The 21,892-nt window shown below is 40.9% G+C and overlaps 1 protein-coding gene across 3 annotated transcripts in view; it reads right to left on the bottom strand.

Moving 5' to 3' along the window:
- LOC118815032 (class I histocompatibility antigen, F10 alpha chain-like) overlaps nucleotides 1-21,892 on the bottom strand; it is a 69,640-nt gene that overhangs the window by 40,101 nt on the left and 7,647 nt on the right. Inside the window, exons 5-6 of one of the 3 annotated variants that reach the window (XM_036580974.1) lie at nucleotides 20,544-20,663; nucleotides 17,259-18,688 (exon numbers count right to left, since the gene is read on the bottom strand). The exons of 1 other annotated variant lie outside the window; for it this stretch is intronic. In XM_036580974.1, coding sequence (XP_036436867.1) covers nucleotides 18,666-18,688; nucleotides 20,544-20,663 — 143 coding nt within the window. In that variant the 3' untranslated portion in view covers nucleotides 17,259-18,665. Of the gene's footprint in view, nucleotides 1-17,258; nucleotides 18,689-20,543; nucleotides 20,664-21,892 lie in introns of those variants that run through there. One more of the 3 variants, XM_036580982.1, reaches the window with a different exon arrangement.

Here is a 21,892-nt window from a genome sequence, read left to right as displayed (position 1 = left end):
AAGCCTTGGCGACAGTGGCAAGGAAAAACTCCCTCAACAGGAGGAAGAAACCTTGAGAGGAACCAGACTCAAAAGGGGAACCCATCCTCCTCTGGTCGACACCGGATAAGAGGACAGACACAAAACAGTATAAGTGGATACAGTTTAACACCACTGTGCAGTGCGGCAGCCGCATCAGATCCCCCTGGGTTGTGATTGAGTGGTGTTCACATCAGACCCTCTTAGGACGGGCAGCCGCTCAGCTCAGGGAAAGGTAAGGGGGACAGATAGTTAGTTCAGCACCAACATTCCCAGATTACCATCGGACAGATCTGCGCCTTTTTCTAACAGGAAAACTAATTAACCAAAGGCTCGACTAAATAGCTAAGTTTTTAGCCTAGACTTAAAGATGGAGGCTGTGTCGGAGTCCCGAACACAGACTGGTGGGCTATTCCAAAACTGGGGGGCTTTGTATGAAAAGGCTCTTCCCCCTGATGTAATTTTATTTATTCTGGGTACTAATAATGAGCAGCACCTTGTGATCTAAGTGGGCGTGTCGGTTGATAATAGGAAATAAGGTCACTGAGGTACTGAGGAGCAAGGCCATTCAGAGCTTTATACATCAGCAGAAGAGTTTTGTTCTCAATGCGAAATTTAACTGGCAACCAGTGTAAGGTACACAAAATTGGGCTAATGTGGTCAAATGTCCTGGTTTTGCTAAGAACTCTGGCTGCAGCATTCTGGACTAACTGAAGCTTGTTAATGTTTTGGCTGGAACAACCAGAAAGCAGAGCGTTACAGTAATCTAACCTGGACGTGATAAAGGCGTGAACTAACGTTTCTGCGTCCTGTAGCGACAGTGCATTTCTTAATTTAGCGATGTTACGCAGGTGGAGGAAAGCTATTCTGGTAATATTGGTAATGTGCTCATCGAAGGCCAGACTGGGATCGATCGTGACACCAAGGCTGTTTACAGATGTGCCTGGTGCAATTGAGAAACTATTGAGATTAAGAGGAAACGTAGGCAGATTATCCCTAACAGCTTTTAGACCAAGAAGAAGAACTTCTGTTTTGTCCGAGTTTAGTAAGAGGAAGTTACTTGACCTCCAGTCTTTAATGTCTTTTACACAGTCCTCATCGGCGTAGCAGTGGAAACTGATACTATGTTTACTAATGATGGTACTGTGGAATTGTACCGAATGTATTACTATTATAATCAATAAGAAATCCTTAATCATATACTGAAAAGTTGACTAACAAAAGTGTATTAATCCTCTCACTAAGGACAGGCCTTGCTGTGTGTAGGTTAGGGGATTTTGCATTGGAGAGTCCCTGAAGTTCAGAAGCATCTAGAAGCCAGGGTACTTTGTTGTAAGGGCAAGCTGACCCCTGATATGACCCGATATGACAGCCAAACCCAGATCTGGAAGCAGTAGTGGTACACAGCACACAGAACAGTAGGAGTATGGCTCTTGTACGAGTCCAACATGTCATTAGAAATTTACAGAATGAGTTGGTCAAGGGAGATTATTTTCATGTTCTTCCACTGAATTAAAAGAGAAAAAGGGAAGTGTGGGGGCATGATTGATGAAAGCTTAACTGTTTAAATTATTTTGAAGTTTGTAATAAGATATAATACTGAAAAGGTTATAACAAAATACAAAATGGTAATAGATTTTGTTTTTAACAGGAGAGAAGTGTGCTCCAGCAGTGAGGGAGAGAAGTAGAGGGAGGAGGGGGAATTATGTGCTTGCTAACAGCCCCTCCCGTGTGGAACACAGGAGTCTCCGCCCTCACACAGTGAGCTTCAAACACAGACAGCATTGATTTATAAGAAGGTTTAGGGCATTAATTCGTAAAGTAAGATCAAAATGGGTAACAAATTAGCTAAACTCGAGCAACCAGGACAAATTACACCTTTTAGCTTAATGCTCTCAAAAGGCATTGCATCCAAAAAAGAGTTAAAACAGTGCATGAAGAAGTGGAACAAGTTAACACGCTTTGAGGAAATGGCCTCTTAGAGGGTCATTTGATACAGACTTATGAGACATGGTAAAATAAGGCACACACAAGACACATGCTCAATTAGTTGAGGACCAAATTAAATTAATGACTACTGGAAAAAAGCATAGAAGAACACAGGCTCAGCTCATTAAGAAGCAGCGAAGATTAGCAATCCTGCAAACATTTAGAGAGGGAGCGGTGCAGTTAAAAGAAAAAGAGCCAAATAATACACAAGCGAAGGAGAATGGAGAAAATAGAGGCCCACAGTCAAAGACAAATAAAGAAAGACCTCCTCCATATGCACCAGCACCTCGCACCATGCCAAGACGTAGAAAAGTTGCTCGTCACTTCCCAGTGATTGAAACGGAGGAATGGAAAGAAGCGGAGCTGCAAATGAAAGGATCATTAAGGTTCAGAACTGAGCCAGCAGAACAAGAGAGAGGGGGAACAGAAGCCCAAGAGAGAGAATTAATAGATTTACACAGTTGTGAAGATTTAGTGACATCACCAGCTATGTCAGAGCCTGCATCAGTGATTAGTGATGAATGGCTGCGTCATAGTGTTGAGATAAGGCCCCAAACTTTTGAATCTCCCATGGGACCAGTGCCAGGAAAATTTAGCACCCCTAATTCTGGAAATGCAGCAGTTTCAATGCCCAATCCACAAACTGAACGTTTTCTGTCATATGAACCACAAGCAATGCCAAGAAACATTATGTGTGGTGAACCAGTCCTCCAACAGATACACGAAAAAATTGTCATTGAACCAAGTGAAGAAGCAAGACGAAGACAACAAGCTATAAGAGAGGAAATGGATTCATTAATGAAGTCCACACTGGAGGAGAAGCAAAGGCTGGAGGCACTGAGAGAAGCAGCAAAGGAACACCGAGAGCAACACAAGCAGTATGACGAGGTAATGACAAGAGAACGTCAAGAGCTTCAAGAAAAGTATGACGAACAAAAGAAGAAGTTTGAAGAACAACAAAAGCAACAAAGAAAGGAAGAAGGGAGACAAAAGGAACACGAGAAAAAAAGGTTTAAAGAAATGGCAGAGTAAATAAAAAATGGCAAAAAATCAGGAAGAGAATTACACTGAAAGAGAACCCGGAGTAGGAAGAGGCAGAGCGTCTGAGCTTAGATGGAGATTTAGTGATGATGAGGAAGATCCACAGGTATGACCTCAGACCAAGAAATCAACTCCCCCTACTGTACAAAGGGTACAAGCGCACCTATGTGCCCTGGTCGTTTGCAGACTTAAAAGGATTGGTTGAACAGCTGCCAAGTATAAATGATGGAGGACAGAAATGGATTACAGCTTTTGAAGAATGCACAGCTGGATAACGATTGGCAATAGGGGACATTAAAGCCATATTATCCCAAACGATAGGAGTAGGAAAGGTGAAGATGGAAGCTATTCTTGGATTGGCTCGTATGGCAGCATTAGCCACTACTCAAGATGATGATGTTAAGTCTTTTGACCCATACAGAAACAGTGTGTTGGATGCAATAAGAAAAGAGTATCCATCAGTAATGGATCCCAGCCAACTGGAAACAATGGAGCTGAAACCAGGAGCATGCGTCAATGATTTCATCAGCAGTTTCCAGAAAAAAGTGACTAGAAGAAACAGGTTCATCCTGGAACCAGACTGAAACCAATCAAAGATGTTTTCAAATGATGCTTAAGAGAAGTCTGCCACAGGAAGTGCAGAATGCTCTGGATGAAGTTGTAGGCTTGCACAATATGGAGTGGAAAGTATTCAAAGACCATGTGATTCATCATGTGGAAAGATACAGGAAGAAGAAAGAACAAGAGAAAGAAAGCAATGAAAAGTTGGCAACACACCTACAGCAAGCACAACTAAATGAATTAAAGAAGAAGGATAAAAAGAAAGAAGACACAGCTAATCAAGCTGCAGTCATAACACCACAAGGAGGAGTGCCAACACCAAAACAACCAGACCAAGTGATGTCTATATCCCAAGAACATGTGATCACACAAGCAGCAGTTGTAACTCAGCCAAATCCAGCAATTCAACCTAATCAGATGATTCAACCACGTCAAGCTATTAATCCACAGATTATGCCAAGCACACAGCCTGTGCCAGTCACTACAGGGATGCCTCCAATTAATGTTTATGTAAATGGAGGACCAGGAAATAGAGGAAGAGGAAGAGGAAGAAACAGAGGAAGAGGAGGTCCAGGGAGACCAATGAGTATGCCCCCAAAGGGCATCCCACCACAAATAGGAAATCAACAGATGCCAAACATGCAAGGAGACCAACAGTACCCACAATACCCACAACCTCCAATATATTGTTGGACGTGTGGACAACCAGGACATGTGAGTCGTAACTGCACCAATGGAGAAACATCTAACCAAGAATGGTATTGACGGTGCCCAGAGAACCTAGGGGGGAATATCTGCATTTGGTGGCCTCCACAAATTCGGGGGGGAACCCAAATTACAGGTGTCAATCAATGGCCAACAAACTTTACCTTTTCTGGTGGATACAGGAGCCACACATTCTGTGATTGGCCCACATGGGGCACACCTCCCCTTGTCTAATAAAAAGATTAGGACACAAGGTTTCTCTGGGAAGATGCAAACATTAAAATTTACAGAACCATTAGAACTGGCCATTGATTAATAAAGAGTAGTAATGCCCCTACTATATTCAGATTCCTGTCCAGTAAATTTATTGGGAAGAGATATATTGTGTAAGCTGAATGCTGATATTAAATGTATTCCTGATGGAGTGCTTGTAGATTTTTCAGCACTCGTATGGCAAATGTTTTTAACTACAGTTGAACAAGAACCCCCAATACATCTACCATCAGTTTATTGGCTGAAATTGATGGAGCCTAACCTGTTCAACAACTACATGTTATGGAAGACATGGATACAAGCTGTTCGACCGGAAATGACAGAAGTGGTTGATGATTTACACTGTACACTCCTGTATGACCCAAAGAGTGCTCATGGAGAATATGACTCCTGGAGAGACTGTATGGAAGGAAGAATTTTTCTTGTGATCACAGGAGATTTAATTATAGGTCCACAAGGAGTAGCTGTATATGCTGAATTAGACCCTGATGTCGTACAGTGGTATAAAGTAGAAGATGCTGTTCCACATGTTTCTTTAATGGTTTCAAAAATTGTCAACCTAAAGACCTTGGACCAATGATGAAAGCCAGCAAGGAAGTGAACTGGATAAAGACTGACAATAAGTATATCCATCGCTCAGCAGATGGTGCCTACTACCGGATTGCAATGAAGTCAGTGGATAGAATGGTGGCAGAAAAGGTTTTGGTGGACAGACTTCAACCAGCCTCTCATTATGTTCTCACTGAAGAACAAGAAGAGATATTGAAACAAGTTCCTGATGAACTATGGACCAAGCATCACACAGATGTGGGTCTAGTTAGGTCTGCAGGAGAAGTTCAAATCAAGCTGAAATCACATGTAAGACTTCCCTATCAAAGACAATATCCTCTTAGTGCAGCTGCATATGAAGGGATTAAACCAACAATTGAGGGACTAGTGGAGGCAAGAGTTTTAGTTGAAACTGAGAGCCCATGCAATACTCCAATTTTTCCAGTTAAAAAACGAAACTCAGACAAATGGCGTTTGGTGCATGATTTGCGTGCAATTAATGCTGTGGTTGATGCTGAAACACCTATTGTGCCAGATCCATACACCTTGCTTTCTAATATTCCAGCAGGTACAATGTACTATACAGCTGTTGATTTGTGTTCAGTCTTCTTCAGCATTCCATTGCACGAACAGTCTAGATATTTGTTTGCTTTCACATATGGAGGTAAACAATATATGTACACGAGACTGCCACAAGGGTATTCGGAGAGCCCGTCAGTTTTTAACGGAGTGGTGGCAGCAGATTTAAGTGATATTCAGGTGGAGAGTACAATCCTACAATATGTAGATGATTTATTGATTTGTAGCCCTACCAGAGAACAATGTGAAAAGGACTCTATAACAGTCCTGACAGCTTTAGCTGAAAAGGGACATAAGGTCAGTAGAGATAAGTTACAATTTTGTGCCAGAGAAGTAATGCTAATGCTGTCTTAGCACAAGAGCATGATGGCCAAAGTCAACCAATAGCTTACTTTAGCACCCAACTTGATAAAATTGAACAGGGAATGCCACCTTGTTATCAAGGACTAGCAACAGCAGCATTTGCTTATGAAAAAGCAACATCTATTACAATGGGACATAAGGTTGAGTACTTTACAAATCATGCCCTACATACTTTGTTAACATCTAATTCTTTTGTGTTAACTAATGCTAGGAGGACAGGATATGACATCATTCTTTCAGCTCCTGAGTTGACAATACGGAAATGTTCCAAAGTGAACCCGGCAGAGAGGTTAGCTACACCTGTGGATGGTGAGCCACATGATTGTGAGTTATTGACTGCAAATTTCTTAAGACCTAGGCAAGATTTGTATACTGAGCCATTGATAGATAATGATTTAATTTTGTTTGTAGATGGTTCTTGCTTTCGAGGACCAGAGGGAAATTTAGCAGGCTTTGCTGTAGCTAAGTATAGGCCAGACACTGATGACTTTGAAACAGTGTTCAGGGCTAGTGTCCCTAGCATTAACGACTGCATGTCAACTAGCGAAAAACAAGCGTCTGACAGTTTTTTCTGACTCCGCCTACGCTTACGGCGTGTGCGTCATGTACGGCTCCATCTGGGCGCAAAGACGCTTCGTAAGAGCCGACGGAACTAAAATGTCTCATGGGGAGACGATAGCAGAGTTGTTAGAACTCTTCATTCAACTTCCTGATTCAACTTCCTGAGAAACTCGCTATAGTCAAATGTGAAGGACATAAGTCAGATGATTCATTAATAACTAGATGTAACAATTTTGTTGACCAGCAGGCTAAGGAAGCTGCATCAGCAGTTCTCCAATGTCCAATAGAGGGTCAGATGGGTGACCATCCACGATTAGGTTGAGATCTTAGCTTATCAGATCTTCAGGAGCCTCAGTACACTGCTGATTTAACTAGCTTAAAAGAGTTGCAGTGTTATAGGAAGTCATTTACTGCCCCTTTGGGACACATTCCGGTACCAGATGGTCCTTTTAGACATATAGCAATGGATTTTGTAAACCTGATTAAACCAGTCCAAAAATACTGCTATGTTTTAATGATAGTAGACGTTTTTTCTCATTGGGTGGCGGCACAGCCAACTACTAAGGAAGATTCAGGTTCAGCAGGTAGATTTCTGCTAAGAGAAGTCATTCCTAGGTTTGGCATATCTGATAAGATTAGTTCTGATAATGGCCAACACTTTGTCAATAAAGTTATTGCAACAATCACACAGGCATTACGCATCAGGCACAGACTTGGATGTGTTTATCATCCACAATCACAGGGTATAGTTGAACACCAAAATGGTGTTCTTAAGGCCAAAATTGCTAAGTTATGTGAGGCGAGTGGACAGAAAATTAATTGGCTAAATGCCTTACCATTGGCACTAATGAGTATTTGAATAACGACTAATCGTAATACGCATCTGACTCCGTATGAGATGCATACTGGACGGCCAATGCCTGTAACTTACTTGAGGGCACCTACTAGAGGTCCCCGGCTCGAGCAAGACAAATTGCACGATTATGAAAATTCATAGGGAGATTTTTCATGACGTTAAAGGTGCTACTGGAGGGCGTAGATCAGAGATTAGAGAGGAGGAACTGAAAAAAGTGCTTCCAGGCGATTATGTCTATATAAAAACCTTCAAAAAAGGCTGGCAACAACCACGACGTAAGGGGCCTTTCAAGGTGGTCCTTGCTACTCCAACTGCTGTCAAAGTAGAAGGCAGAAAAGTGTGGATTCATTTAAATCATTGTTCAGCTGCTCCAATAGCACTCAGACCCCGAGAACCAGTCCAGCCAGAGGGACAGGACAGCCAAGACGATTCTGCAGGGGAAGGACCAAGTGGACTCCCAAGATCACGAACCAGAGCAGCAGCCCGGAAGGAACTGAGGCCACCTGTCAGAGAGGACAGTGACGGCTCCGATTCTGAACCAGCAGACTTAGATCCACCATCAGAACCAGAACCAGACTCGCCAGGCACAGACTGAGGTAGGATTCAGGCTAAGGAGGGTGTGCAGGAGCCCAGTTGAGGTGGGACGAGTGCTGATAGGGCATGCCCGCACTCCGAGCACCAATATACTACAAGAAGGGTAAAAGCTCCCCCTGTTTGCCAGAATCCTTACACACATGCACACACATACACCCATTAGCACATACATAACCATAAACATGTTGCAGATTCTAGTTTCATTGCTAGCCATCACACCCATTATCAATGGCACAGAGTTAACTTTGACAATTACTGAGGGCAGCACAACTACCTTTAATTTTGACTTTTGTTCAGTAGTTTCTTGCTCAGATGCTGCTTATGCCCAACAACTGATAACTGCAGATAAATACATGTGCGTCAGTTCTACATATCAGCATGACCCTTCTTGGGTCTGTAGGCGATGGGATGAAGTATGGTGGAATACAGTTGTTAACGGTTACACTTACAGACAGTCTACACCCAAGTGGAAATAATTCCACAATAGTCTTACCTTAATTCAAGGTCGTAGCACTCACCCATGTTTGCAGAACTGTAATCCACTATATCTCACTATTAACAATGCTACTGCATTGACGAATGGGATATTCGGCCTAGGAGCGGATGTCTCAGGCAGAGACCCAATAGGTAGATTTAAAATTGTAGTGCTTAAGCCAAACACCACTATTTCAGCTAAAGTTGTTCCAGAAATCAAGACTCTTTCCTTTAGAGACTCTGATGAAGTGATAGCAGTAGAGACTGGATTTAGAGATACAAATAAATGGATTGATTGGATACATTACTCTGCACTCACCCTAGGTGCTAAAATTGTTATGCATGTTCTACAGCTAAGCCATTACTGACTTCATCACCATTTCCAGCATTGTTAGATGATTATTACCGAACACTTTGTTTGTTGACTTTACTTTCTAGTAGGGTACTTCCAAACGACTCTGACTGTGCTGACATGCATTGGAAATTTCCACCAGTGCAAAAGATGGGACATATCCCACCCCGGTTTGAACCTGGTAAAGGAAATTACACGTTTCACTCGACATGACACTGACAGTAAAGACGTGGGACGCTTTCCCCACTGTGCACTCACTTACAATACTACTGACATCCCAACAATTAATTTTTCCACTATGTTAGTTTGCTAGAGCAGATGTTTGGTGGTACTGTAAAACAACCACCCTTAGGCCTACCCTGCCCAAAAATTGGAAGGGCACTTGCGCCCTTGCAGTACTTGCTATGCCTGTAGATATAATCACGTTACATGACAATAGACGCAAAAGATCACCATAGACCTGGAAGGTTTTCAATAAAGCTATTGGGTGTAGACGATGTTATAGTACGTTTCACACTATAGCACGTGGATGAACATATATTACGACTAAAACTGATTTCATATGAGATTAAGTAGTGATCTGACACTGCTGTCAATATTAAGTCCAGAGTGTGGTTACAGTAATGAGTAGGCCCCATAATATTTTGAGTAGATAAAAATGCCTTACTTAGCGGATCCTGTGGTTTGTCTATGTGGATATTAAAATCTCCAACAATTATTACTTTATTGGAGATTGTGATTAAACTAGATAACAGGTCAGTAAATTCCTGTAAAAACTCAGAGTAAGGCCCCGGTGGCCTGTAGATTATGATAAGCGAAAATGACCTCTCATTTGTTCCTCGATTGCTAACATTGAGAAACTGAATTTCAAAGGAAGAGAAACTACGGTCTGCTTTCTGGTTTAGTCCTAAAGTATTGGTGTAAATGGTTGCTATGCCTCCACCCCGACCATTTAAGGGAGGACTATGTACATAGCTATAGCCTGTCGGGATGGCTTAATTTAAAGCTAAGTACTCTTCAGGTCTAATCCACGTCTCTGTTAGACACAGAGCATCAAAGTCGTGATCAGTAATAATTTCATTAACAATGACGGCTTTAGGTGTGAGAGATCTTATGTTCAGCAGTCCTAGTTTTAGACCAAAGGTGCGGTCATTGCAGAGTGGTACAACTGGTCTGATATTAATCAAGTTACTAGAGCAAACATTTCGAGGCTTTTTGATGCTTTGTTTTATTACACTTCTCCACCACTAGGAATGTGCATATATGAGGTTTACACACAAAACTATATGTATGCTCAGCTGAAAAATAAGCCCCCTGGTTTGTATGCAGGTAAATACAAAGCAATTTCTAGTGTTGTAGTCTGATTAAAGTGAATCAGATCTCACTGTCTTTTTGGAATGGACTTCTAAAGGAAATGTTTCACACAGAACTTGTACAAATGTGTGTTTACATCAGCTGTGCCAAGATTAATCTTTATTGGATTTATTTAATGTGATATAGTCTTACAAAATGTTTTTGCGTTGGAAGTAAATGATACTTGTCATGCTTCTGGGTTCTCCTTCCTTGCCTAGCATGCTCCAGGACTCCATTTCCCATAATTCCAATCCCTATGATGTCACCAATTCCTCCAATCACGTGCAACTGCCTTGTTCTCAGTCACCTGAGTTTTAATGCGATTCACAGCACTTTTACTGAGACGTAAACATGTATTACAAGGTCACATGAGTAGCAAAGATTTGCCATTTTGTGCTCAAAAATTTAATTTTAAACTAATGATGATTTAAAGTGATTATTTATTTAATTAATCTACATAACTAATTGATTAATTGCTGAGAAAAGAGGTAGTTTAGCGCATACATAAAAAAGCTTGCCGTATCATGTCAGTATTAATTTGAAGGCATTAAAAAAGTGAACCAATCAGTTTCAGTAAAACAGTGTTTTTAGCTGGTCTGTGAGTTTATTTCACACTCATCAAAGCACACTACGTTTTAATCTGTGCAGGTTTTGTCTGAATAATGAATTGACCATTTTCTTTCCCAAATCTATTGTGAAACTCTTTGGCTATGTAGTTGCTGCTTTACTAAAGCTACTTGTTTGCGTTGTGTCTTCTGTTACAGTCATGGTTTGATGCACTGAGCTGAGAGGACGAGCTGACCATGAGTTCAAATCACAAGTTCGTGTTGCAGTCTATACTGAGGGGAACTCTGGATACTGTAAAAGTACGGTGGACAATCAATCGCTCAATACCCTTAAATATCTCAAATGAGAAATTTGCGCTGTTTTCCTATAAAGACTCACCAGTAGTCGCCTGCACAGTTGCTGGTCGGCTCTGTGCACCATCTTTTTCCGCAACCAGAGAGATGTCGTACAAACGTTCAGGGTCCAGATCTTCTGGCTTGGATGTAATTCATTTGTCTGACTTGGCGAAGCTACAAGGATGTATCTGACCTCCCCCGGTGCTTTCTCTCACTGGACCTTAACAGATCTTGCAGTGATGTCCACAACTTTGACGTTTGCGGGGCCAAGATCACTGAGAAAGACATACATGTACATGCAGTTATAGCTGCTGTTGAGAGAGGAAAACACCTAACAGTACAAGAGAAAAGGTGCATTCCTAATGTACAGCCTTGATTTTTAAAATAAGGCTGGCTCAATAGGAGAGGGAGTTTATGTTGAGACTCAAGTACGCTATGCCCCGTGAGGGCTCACGACAACCCTTTTTCCCGCTTATTTTCAATCCCAGATTTCTCATTTGATATAACACTGTGTTGGAATCCCTGATCGCTTGCTCCTGCAAGTGGGAGCAAATTAAGTAGTTGTCTATGTATGAGAAAATTTCGATACTGTTGTTTCTCAATGGAGCCAGTGCTGCTTCCATACACTTGCAGAAGGGCTAGAGACAACCCGAGCGGGACCGTTTGGTATTCGTAGGCTGTGCCCTCTGGAAAGTGCGGGGTAGATGTCTATGTGAAAATAGGCGTCTGATAGATCTATTGTTACAAACCAATCGCACTGTCGAATTTATCGACAAAGCATTTTGTGTGTTAACATTGCTAACGTATATTTGCGTGGATGTCTGTTTAACACACGGAGATCCAAAATGGGCCTCTTTCTTTGGAACAACAAAGTAACAGGAGTAAAAGCCCTGCTTGCGTTCCTCCTCTGTGACAACTCTGATCGCTTGTTTGTTTAACAGAGATACAATCTCGTCCTGTAGAACGAGAGCTGAATGTCCACTGGCTACAGAAACCACCACACCATTGAATCTGGGTGGTTTTGTATTGAATTGTAACCTGTTGCCTCGAGAAACTGTTGACAGAACCCAAGGCTGAACTACGCATGCGCACCACTGGTCCGCTCGAGCAACGAACGTGAACCTGTAGTTTTCTGCATTGGTGTCACAGGCTGATGACGTCAGCACCGCAGGGAGACAGCTGGATTTGTGTCAGAGAGGGAGCGTGAGCCCCCTCTAGAGGACACAGACAGGGAAAACTTTTCCGTGTTTTGAAATGTGGGGAGCACATCACCCTTGGCTCTTAACACCCCCTTACTTTGCTCTCATAGCTGTAGCTGCAAAACTTTACTGGCCAGTCTGAGGAGGGCATGGTACCTGTCTGCGTGGCAGGCAAATGTTGGAAGCCTCATCTTCCTGTTTCCTGAGAATGCTGGTTTCTCTCATTTTCTTTAAGAATCTTATTCTGATCAACCCGACTGCATTACGCTACTGAAATCAACTAGTGTTTTAGAGACGGTCCAGATCAGAATGGTAGTAGCCTGTTACCATCTGCTGCAGAGTTAACCAGCACGCTGTAGCAAACAACCTGTAAATGTGAGGAATTAATGTAACAAGACAGTGAAGATAAAGACATTAGCTGGATCAAAACCAGGAAAATCATACAGTGGATGGAAACTTGTGATGTTTTTAAGAAGAATGAGTGATGGATCACTAACTGGTCTGATTGTGTCTCATTCTCTGCATCAGGATGTCCACGTTGACCTTGAACCACTGCTCTTTGCTCTTGTGAGACTGGGTGCCTTTGACCCAGTAATCTGGCTGGTTCAAGCAGAACATGTTATGGTCATTTTCTCCTGTTTCCACAGCAATGTCACCTGCAAATTTTCACAGGAATTGAACAGATCTGTCTTGAGATTCTCCATGAAGACTTTCCATGAAGAGTTTTATAACCTTTTTTCATCAAGTATTTTTGGTGACTGAGTTCACACCATTCACTCACTGTTTTGAAGCCTATAAGCAGCACATAGTGAGAAATACCCAAACCTATACAATAATAAATGATGTATTATTACGTTGTGAACTAAAATATGTATAATTTTATTTATTTTCTCAAATAGGAAGTAAGTTAATCTTTTTTTATACGTGATGTAAAAATTTCCTTAAAAAACAACAAATGAAAAAAACACAATGGGACGAGAAAAGGGGATGTAAGACAGTCTAACGACTACTGGGAAAACAATGAAAATCCAACATCAGAGTGTAAGTGGCAGGACAGGGAAATACATTTCATATGGATGCAGGACAAATATCATCTATTAATCAATAAGAATAAGGGGGAACTGTTATTCCTGCTCTGTGCTGTGTCTGCTGACTGTATCTGCGTCTTCCTGGAGTCCTAAATATCTAAAAGCTCTTTATGAACATCAAAGCAGCGTCACAGCCGAGCTCATCATTTAATCAACATTTAATAGGGTCTAATTATTTGTAGTGACCACATTTAAAGAATTTCATCAATTTTATCCAGTAAACTACAGTCATGTGAGAAAGTTTGTGCGCCTAAATTCAAATTCCATATTGTTGTTGATTTTCTGAGTGTAAATAAGTGAAACACGTCCTCTACAGAGACACACTACTGAGTTTAACATAGTGGGATAAAAACACAAACTGTGGCCTGTGCAAAAGTTATGGCACATGTTATATCACATTTTTTCATATATAGTAAAAACAGCAAATAAACAGAAACTGTGCACTAAAATTTGGAATATGAAATTAATCATAAAACATTGCTTTTTATTATGAAGCATTAAAATTTTACATGACATTTTAATCCTTAAATTGTTTTAAATTGTTAAACATGGTTTATCCTACAGGGGCGTCAGATCCAGTCCAGATACTGAAGGAAACTAAACTAGCAGTTAATCAGGTTTTGTGCAGAGCAGAAACAGTAGGTCTGAACTGACTCACCTCCGAGAACAGAGACGACCACTCCACTGAGAAAGACCACACAGACTGACCACCTTTACCACCTAGATCAGTAAAATCACTCTGGATGATCTTCTGCTGAGAGTGGTCGGTTCTCCTGACTCTCCTCTCTCCTACGGTGTCAGTCTGGTCCGCTAGTTTACCGTTACTCTGTTTTTCTTTCCGCCCGTATTCGGGGGAACTCCCGCCTCCTGCGCCATGATTGGCTAAGAGCCCCTTCGCTCTCCAGCAGTCCGCCAATCAGACCGAGCGCAGGACGGCTGTGCCTGAATACGGGTGGGTAAGAGGGAAACAGCGTAACTATATAAGTACTGTGGTTTAAGGTTGAGCCCGAGCTGAACTATCAGGCTCTGATATTAGTTTAGCAGCAGTTTAGTCTCAGTCTAACACAGGTTTAGCTAAACCACTAACTTAATGGGATTAACCAGAGCAGGTTAATGAGGAGTCTGGCCTCTTCCTGTTTCCCCCTTATATCAAAAACAGGACCGCAGAACAGCAGAGGGCGCCCGCGAGTGAGTCCTCAATGAATGGGAGTGAACTGAGCTAAACGGCTAAAATGAAGAGTTAAATAGTTTCTAATCACTGAACCAGAACTGTCCTTTAGTTTTAGACAGTAGAGGATGAGTTTCAGTAAATAAACAAAGAAACCTCACCTGTACTCACCTTTTTACTACAGCAAACGGGTTTTGGGTAGCAGGACACTAACATTACTGATCCTGAGTGCTGATTGGTTAACATTACTGCTACTGAGTGCTGATTGGTTAACATTACTGCTACTGAGTGCTGATTGGTTGGTGAGCGGAGCAGCTCATTGCACTCACTGACATCATGAACGTACATGAGGCGCAGTTTTAAACTCCTATAGCTCAAGATTAAAAACTCTTAAAAATATAACACAGATGTTAAAGTGTTTTATGCTGTTCTGTGTTCAGGAAATTAATTTTTTACATTAAAACTGTTTGAGTATTTATAAACTATGATTTTGCTCAAATGCTCCATATTAACTGACCTATTTGGACTCGGGAGCGCCCTCTAGCATTTGAGAACCCCAGAAGACATTACAGAGTGATACTTATCCTCTCTGCAGACACACAGACACACACGTTCACACAGACACACACGTTCACACAGACACACAGACACACACACACACACACACACACACACACACACCTGGGGAAGTCTCAGTGTTTAATTAAGCAGTACAGCATTTACTTAAAACATACCATGAAGTCCACATAGCATTATGATGGAAGGTAAGAGGGCCTAAGTCTGGAATATTAAAACACCTGAGCTGGAAATGCCTAAACCTCAGTAAAACCATGTCTTCAGCATGCTTAACATAAACCTCAGTTGAACCTGAGACACAGCGACATCTAGTGGCAGATGTGTGAAAGGGCAGCAATTGGTTTAAACTGCAGGTGCGCGTTAAAGTGCAGCTTCCACAGACAGCAATGAAGTTCAAGAGCCTACATGACAAAAAAGTTCACAACAACTGGTGTAACAATTTTATTGCAATATAGTAAATTTAACTGACAGTATTAAAGACGTCCATGATCCAAAACAGAATAGAAATAGAAACTGAACAAAACAATAGAATTGAACAGAACAGAACAGAATAGAACAGAACAAAACAATAGAATTGAATAGAACAGAACAGAAAACAGAACAGAACTGAACAAAACAATAGAATTGAATAGAACAGAACAGAACAAAATAGAACAGAACAAAACAATAGAATTGAACAGAAATAGAACAGAACTGTCCAACCAAGACTGAAAAATGTTTTAACGTCCAAAGTTTGAAAGCAATAAAAAATCTGGGTCTGTTTTACAGAAACTTCCTATCTTTTAGTCTAAAGTTTAGACCTGACAGGTCGAAATGTTTCACTAACTCGTATTACAGAACTTTATTTAGGAATCTTATCTAACGTTATACACCAGTTAGTTCCGGTCACGCGAGCTGATTGGTTGAGAGGCGTTCTAACTGTGCTGTTATTTCACCATAAAATCACAGGTTTTTCACAAACACTGTATCACTCCACTGAGACGCCGCTGCTAAGCAACGACTTTGTCAGCTATAGGAGACGCTCAGCCATTTGAACATTTTACTTCTTACTGTGCCACAAACAGAAAATGGACACTTTTAAGATCACATTTGACCGACAGCCGATTTGGTCAGACTCTGAAGATGAGACGACACTAAATTCCCAAACTGTCATCACCACTGAGCAGCTTTTCAGTCGGCAGCTGTGACAGAAGAACAGCTAAACAACCTGGAATCAGCCAGAAATGAACCCAACACCATTCGCCAAACATGGAGTCTGATCTTCAGAGTCTGATCAAATCAGACTGAGCCATAAAACTGACCCAATAAAAAAACAAAAAGCTGCTCAGTGGTGATGACAGTTTGGGAATTCAGTGTGAGGAGCTGGAGAACAAACTTCATGGTGACTAAACAGATCAGGTTTCAGAGTTAAGAAGTTTCTGTAATACGACCCCTGAATCATAAAAATACATACATATACAATCCATATAAACACACAGTAAACTGTATAAAAGGTCCCCAGTAAGTTCTGTCTGGTTTTGTTCAGTTTGGATCTTTAACAGACTTTTTTTTCCACTGTTGCTCTAAAAGGTCCAGATGAGAGAGACTCAAATACTAAACTCACTCAGTATAGAGACAGTCTTCCTCTGCAGACTGTATTCACTGTTTACCATTTTAATCTGCTGATTTAACAGTTCTAGATAACAGCTTCCTGCACTGTACAGTGGTGTTAAACACAAGACTGTTACTATACAGACACAGCCTCTCTGTAAAGAGTCCATACTGAACACAGACCATTTAACATTCCTACAGTTCCATTACAAGCCCTTTACAGTCTTAAGTTTAAACCGTCTTATGCTTAAGTGCATTTTTTAATTGAAGCTGGTGCACGTGTGACATTGCATATCAAGTAGTTTAACACTAAAGCAGTACTCTGAATAAAATCAGTCCATGATTAAAACAGATGCTAAATATAAATCAATTAAAAGCACAAATATATCAGAAAGGAAGTCTGCATAACCACCTATGAATATGAGCTTTTAAAATTGACATGTTTTGCTCAGTGCTGATAAGGGATTCATAAAAGCTTGAATGGAAGCAATAATGTTCTGTGTATAAATCTTTGGCTTGGAGAACTTATGCTAAAAACTTAGCAGAATAAAAAAGACATTACCATCTGCCTTAATAAATGCATTATTATAAACTTATTAAAATGAATAATCTTTCATTATAACGATGTATTAATCCTTTTCTATTCATAAATCAAAATGTTTCCATCTTTGTTCAGTTATTGCTTAAGTGAAGATCCACTGTACTACGTTAGAGGAACTAAATATTCAGCTGTTCTTTGATGCTTAAACTGAATGTTTATCATTAAGAGTACTGGAATGTAGTTTCTATTATGGTGGATTTCTGTTAAAGCTGCACTATGTAGGTTGTTTTTGTTGAAACTGAAATAAGTATCATTACTGAGTGAGGAGAACAAAATTAGGCTAAAATACGGTGAGTGTGCGCCACTCTGAGTCACCCTGTCGAGAGTTTTTCACACCACATTGTACGTCTTCACATTTTAACTTCATTTAACGTCACATACACAGACTCAAAAAGAAGGTCCGCCTCGATGTTTACGCCTCAAATGATCAACATTAAATTAACATTATACTGATGAAGAAATGATGACAACAGTAAATTATTGATTCACATCCTCAGAAGACGCGTCTTACTCTCAGTCATCAGAATCATCTCCTCAGGGAAGGGGTTTGAAGTAGGGGTCTGCAATCCTGCGGATTCCCGCTGGACCCGCCACAATGCCTTCTGGGTCTAATTTTCAGTGTTGTGAGTGGAAGCGGGAGGGAAACCAGCCCACTGCAGGCGGGAGCGGGATGAAGCACACATGAAGAGAAGTGCCACAAACTAATGAACAGCCCGAATAAAGCAGAACCACCCCTAAATGATACGAAGGCCACAGCTGCCCCGCAAAACACCAAATATAGCCGCTCTGTGGTTTAATTCCTGCTTTGTGTTTAAATGGTGCATAAATGGCGTTTGGTGAAGTTACTCACAGTGAGCCTGATGACCATGACTGCTGTGTTATTTCAGCAGAGAAGAATGTATTTCTGAATAAACTGTGTCAGATATTGAATGTCACTTCCCCTTGATGGAACTGTGTGGGCGGAAGCAGGAAAACACATTTCAGTTGTGGGCTTGAACGGTACAAACGATTACGATTTTCTATGGGAGCAGGATGAAATCTTGTGAGAGCGAAACTGAAAAAACAGTCCCGCGCAGACCCATGTTACAAAATTACATGTTGTGTGCAGTTACACGTTTCCACCAGAGAGGTCTCCAAATACCCAAATCTTACATAGTGCAGCTTTAACGTAACAGTGATGTAAAAGTACGGACTTGATAAAAGAAAGGAAAAGAGTCTGTGCTGTAAGAAAGTCTGGTGTGGAATCCTGAATGATCTGGAGTTCCAGTGTAATTCACTTCCTCTGTTCTGGAGTTCCTGTGAAACAGATATTAAATTGTTGTTATGTACCATCACCAGTCACTTTATTAGAAACAGCTGGCCACTTTTTAGAAACACCTACCTTGTACTTCCATTAACTGGCCACTTTATTAGAAACACCTACCTTGTACTTCCACTAACTGGTCACTTTATTAGAAACACCTACCTTGTACTTCCACTCACTGGCCACTTTATTAGAAACACCTGCCTTGTACTTCCACTAACTGGCCACTTTATTAGAAACACACAGTGGAGAGTGATGTGGTGTTGTGTGTGGAGCTGGAATGAATGTTTGAGACATAGCAGTGTTATTGTAGGTTTTAGTCAGTATCAGGGCTGGGTTGAGAGGCCTCATTTACCATCTTCCTGAAAGTGTTCTTGAGAAAGGTTCTAGGAAAAAGTCTGCGTCAGATTCATGACGTGTTCTTAAAGCGCAGAACTGTTCACAGCTTTGTGCTCTAGAGTGAGTGTAGATTCTGTTCTTACCTAAGAACAAAACCTAGATAAGAAAACACTGGTGAATGTCAGAATCTCCATGAAAACTGCTTAAGTTGGTTTTAAGAAGACACTTGTGCTTAAGAACGGTTGGTGAACAGTAACTGTGGTCTGCAGGCCATCATAACATAGTAAGCTTTAGCCATTTTTTATTTTAGCCCACAAATCATGGCTGTTTCTAAACTGGACTTTGACTGGGGAAAATATATACAAAACACAGTTCAGAGGCTGATTTACTTCTCTCTGGCCAGTGTGGGCGATTATGCAGTCGAACTCCTCTGGCAGCAGATTTAAATGAGTTTATGGGGTCGTTGTCAGATTCTCAGAATACCCTGCTGGCAAAACGCTCGGCTCCACAGAAGAAGCAAGACAAGAAGCAACTGCTGAATTTCTGATCAGAAGCGTTAGTGTGTTTATGTTCTCTGGTTTAAGCCTCTCTGAGCTGCTACTGCATAATCTGCTGTACTGAAACTGGTTATGAAAACCGAAGCAGCTTTCATGATAAGCGCGGCATCAGCTGCTCAGTCTGTAGAGTTGGGTGGTCTCTCTTTCAGTCAATATTCACAGAAATTTCCCTATACAATAAAACCTGAACATGAAACCTGAAATTTCCTTGTGACTGACCAAAATGGGAAAGCATGTTGCAGGCTTCTCTTTGGTGTTACTGCATTGTCTGCCCTAACGAAACTGGTTACTGGAGAAAAGGGCTATGAAAACCGAAGCTGCTCTCACACTGAACACAGCAGGCTGTCACTCTGCTCAGCTGCTCAGTCTGTAGAGCTGCAACAAAATCATATTGACACTGACCAGTTGCAGCATTTACAGCACCTGGAATGACTGGTAAATAAAAAATATTATGTACATGTAAAATGAACATTAACTGCTGTTTGGTTTTCAGAATTGCATTTCTATTATTGTTTATATTTTTGTTTAGTCAAAATAATGGAAAAACAATATTTGATGCTAAGCTATGATAAACTTGGAAAAAGACTGACCTCACTACATAAATCATCAAATAAACAAGGCCATTTCAGACCTTAACATTTAATACTAACTTCAGCTAAAAAGGAGGGACCATTAGCTCATTTCACACTGACCAAGAAGTATTTAAGTAAATTCACCACTGTGTTCTGAACATTAGTTAAGAACTTTTCTGAACTGTTGGTTTTATGATGACAAGATCCTAATCACACATTTCCCTGGTGATGAGCTTCTTCCTGTCATTGTGCGTCTCATTTTAAGGATGAAGGTGCTGAGGTGGAAGCCTGAGGAGGCTTTTTTTCCTTTTGGTAGTACATTTTCAATAAATAGACTTCACTCTTTGAACACAACCTGTACTAAGATATTCTATACTCACCAATTATCCCCTTCTTTATAAGGGCGAAGATGATCCCACCGAGAATCAGCAGAAGCACCACCACTCCGCCAATCACTGCTCCAACCAGTCCTGAACTCTGGCAGTCAAAGCACAGTTTGTCTGTAAACAGAACGGTGTTGAACAAAAATCAGTTATATATTTTTGTTCTAACATGACAGTGAAAACAGGCTGTAAATCTAAAGTGGACTCTCTTCTATCGTTCATCTGCAGGGGTGACAGATTTTGCTCAACCCGCTGCAATACTGCACCAGCATAAAGCTACTGAAAACATTATTATTCTCTACAAATATTAGTCACAGCCAATCCCAGTCTAGTGTACTACTGCAGGTCTACAGAGCCTCTGCATCACTACTGAACTGCTGCTTACGCAACATCAGAACTCAGGAGTCTGTATGAGATTTAACAGACTCCTTCAATTTCAGCCCTCCATCAGGTCCCAGTGACAGAACCCAACTCTGTACCTGTATGAAAAGTGCTCAGCTTTGGTGGCTCCTGCAGATGCACACACAGCGGCTCTGTGAGCAGCACCTTTTCTCTAGAAAATGAAGCTATATCCACAAGGGGGCAGGTCAGAGCTCAAAGATAGGTGGCTAGCAGGCAACTTGAGAAGACAAAGACTTGCAGCAGAAGTGTTTTTTTTCCTGTGGTTATCAGGATGTGGTAAATCTTTATCTGTGACATATGTACTTTACACTGAGTATTTGCCCTGTATCTATTGGTTAATCTGTAAAAGATTATGTCAGGACAACATATACATTCTGTTGTTAGGTATACAAGTGGCTATTTGTGCTTGCCTTTTTTAACATAAGGGGAAAGTAACTAGAATAGACAGACAACAGCTAAAACTAAAGGAAAAAAGAAAAAATATGGAACAATGTGGTTTTTGTATACATCACATATTGTATCATGTATTTATGTGTATTTTGTCCCCAATAAAACCATTTTGGACGCTTGAATAATATTAAAATAATAAGAATAACAATAAGTTTAAAGGAGATTCCAGAGATTTTTCAAAATTGTTTCAGGTGTAAACAGGTTCATTCAGAGTGGTTTAGTGTGAAACACTCTGTTCTAGATAAGCTTACCGAGTCAGAATTGTTCCCTGTGGTGGTGACAGGAACCAGACACTGCCTGATGACCGAGACATTGATTTATGATTGTTTAGAGAAGATTTTGGCCCAAAACATACTTAATCTATTAAGGTCAGAGGGATACATGCAGGGCGCTGTGAGGCAAAATAGTCTCCAAAGAAAACTTATTATTTCAGATTTTCCACTATTTTCCATCATCAACATTCCATATAAACTCAGAAGACTCGTGTAGGTTCA

Source organism: Colossoma macropomum, unplaced genomic scaffold (assembly GCF_904425465.1).
Source record: "Colossoma macropomum unplaced genomic scaffold, Colossoma_macropomum, whole genome shotgun sequence".
Classification (NCBI taxonomy): Eukaryota; Metazoa; Chordata; class Actinopteri; order Characiformes; family Serrasalmidae; genus Colossoma; species Colossoma macropomum.
The sequence above is the reverse complement of the archived record's forward strand: the minus strand, read 5'-3'. Positions and strand labels throughout refer to the sequence as shown.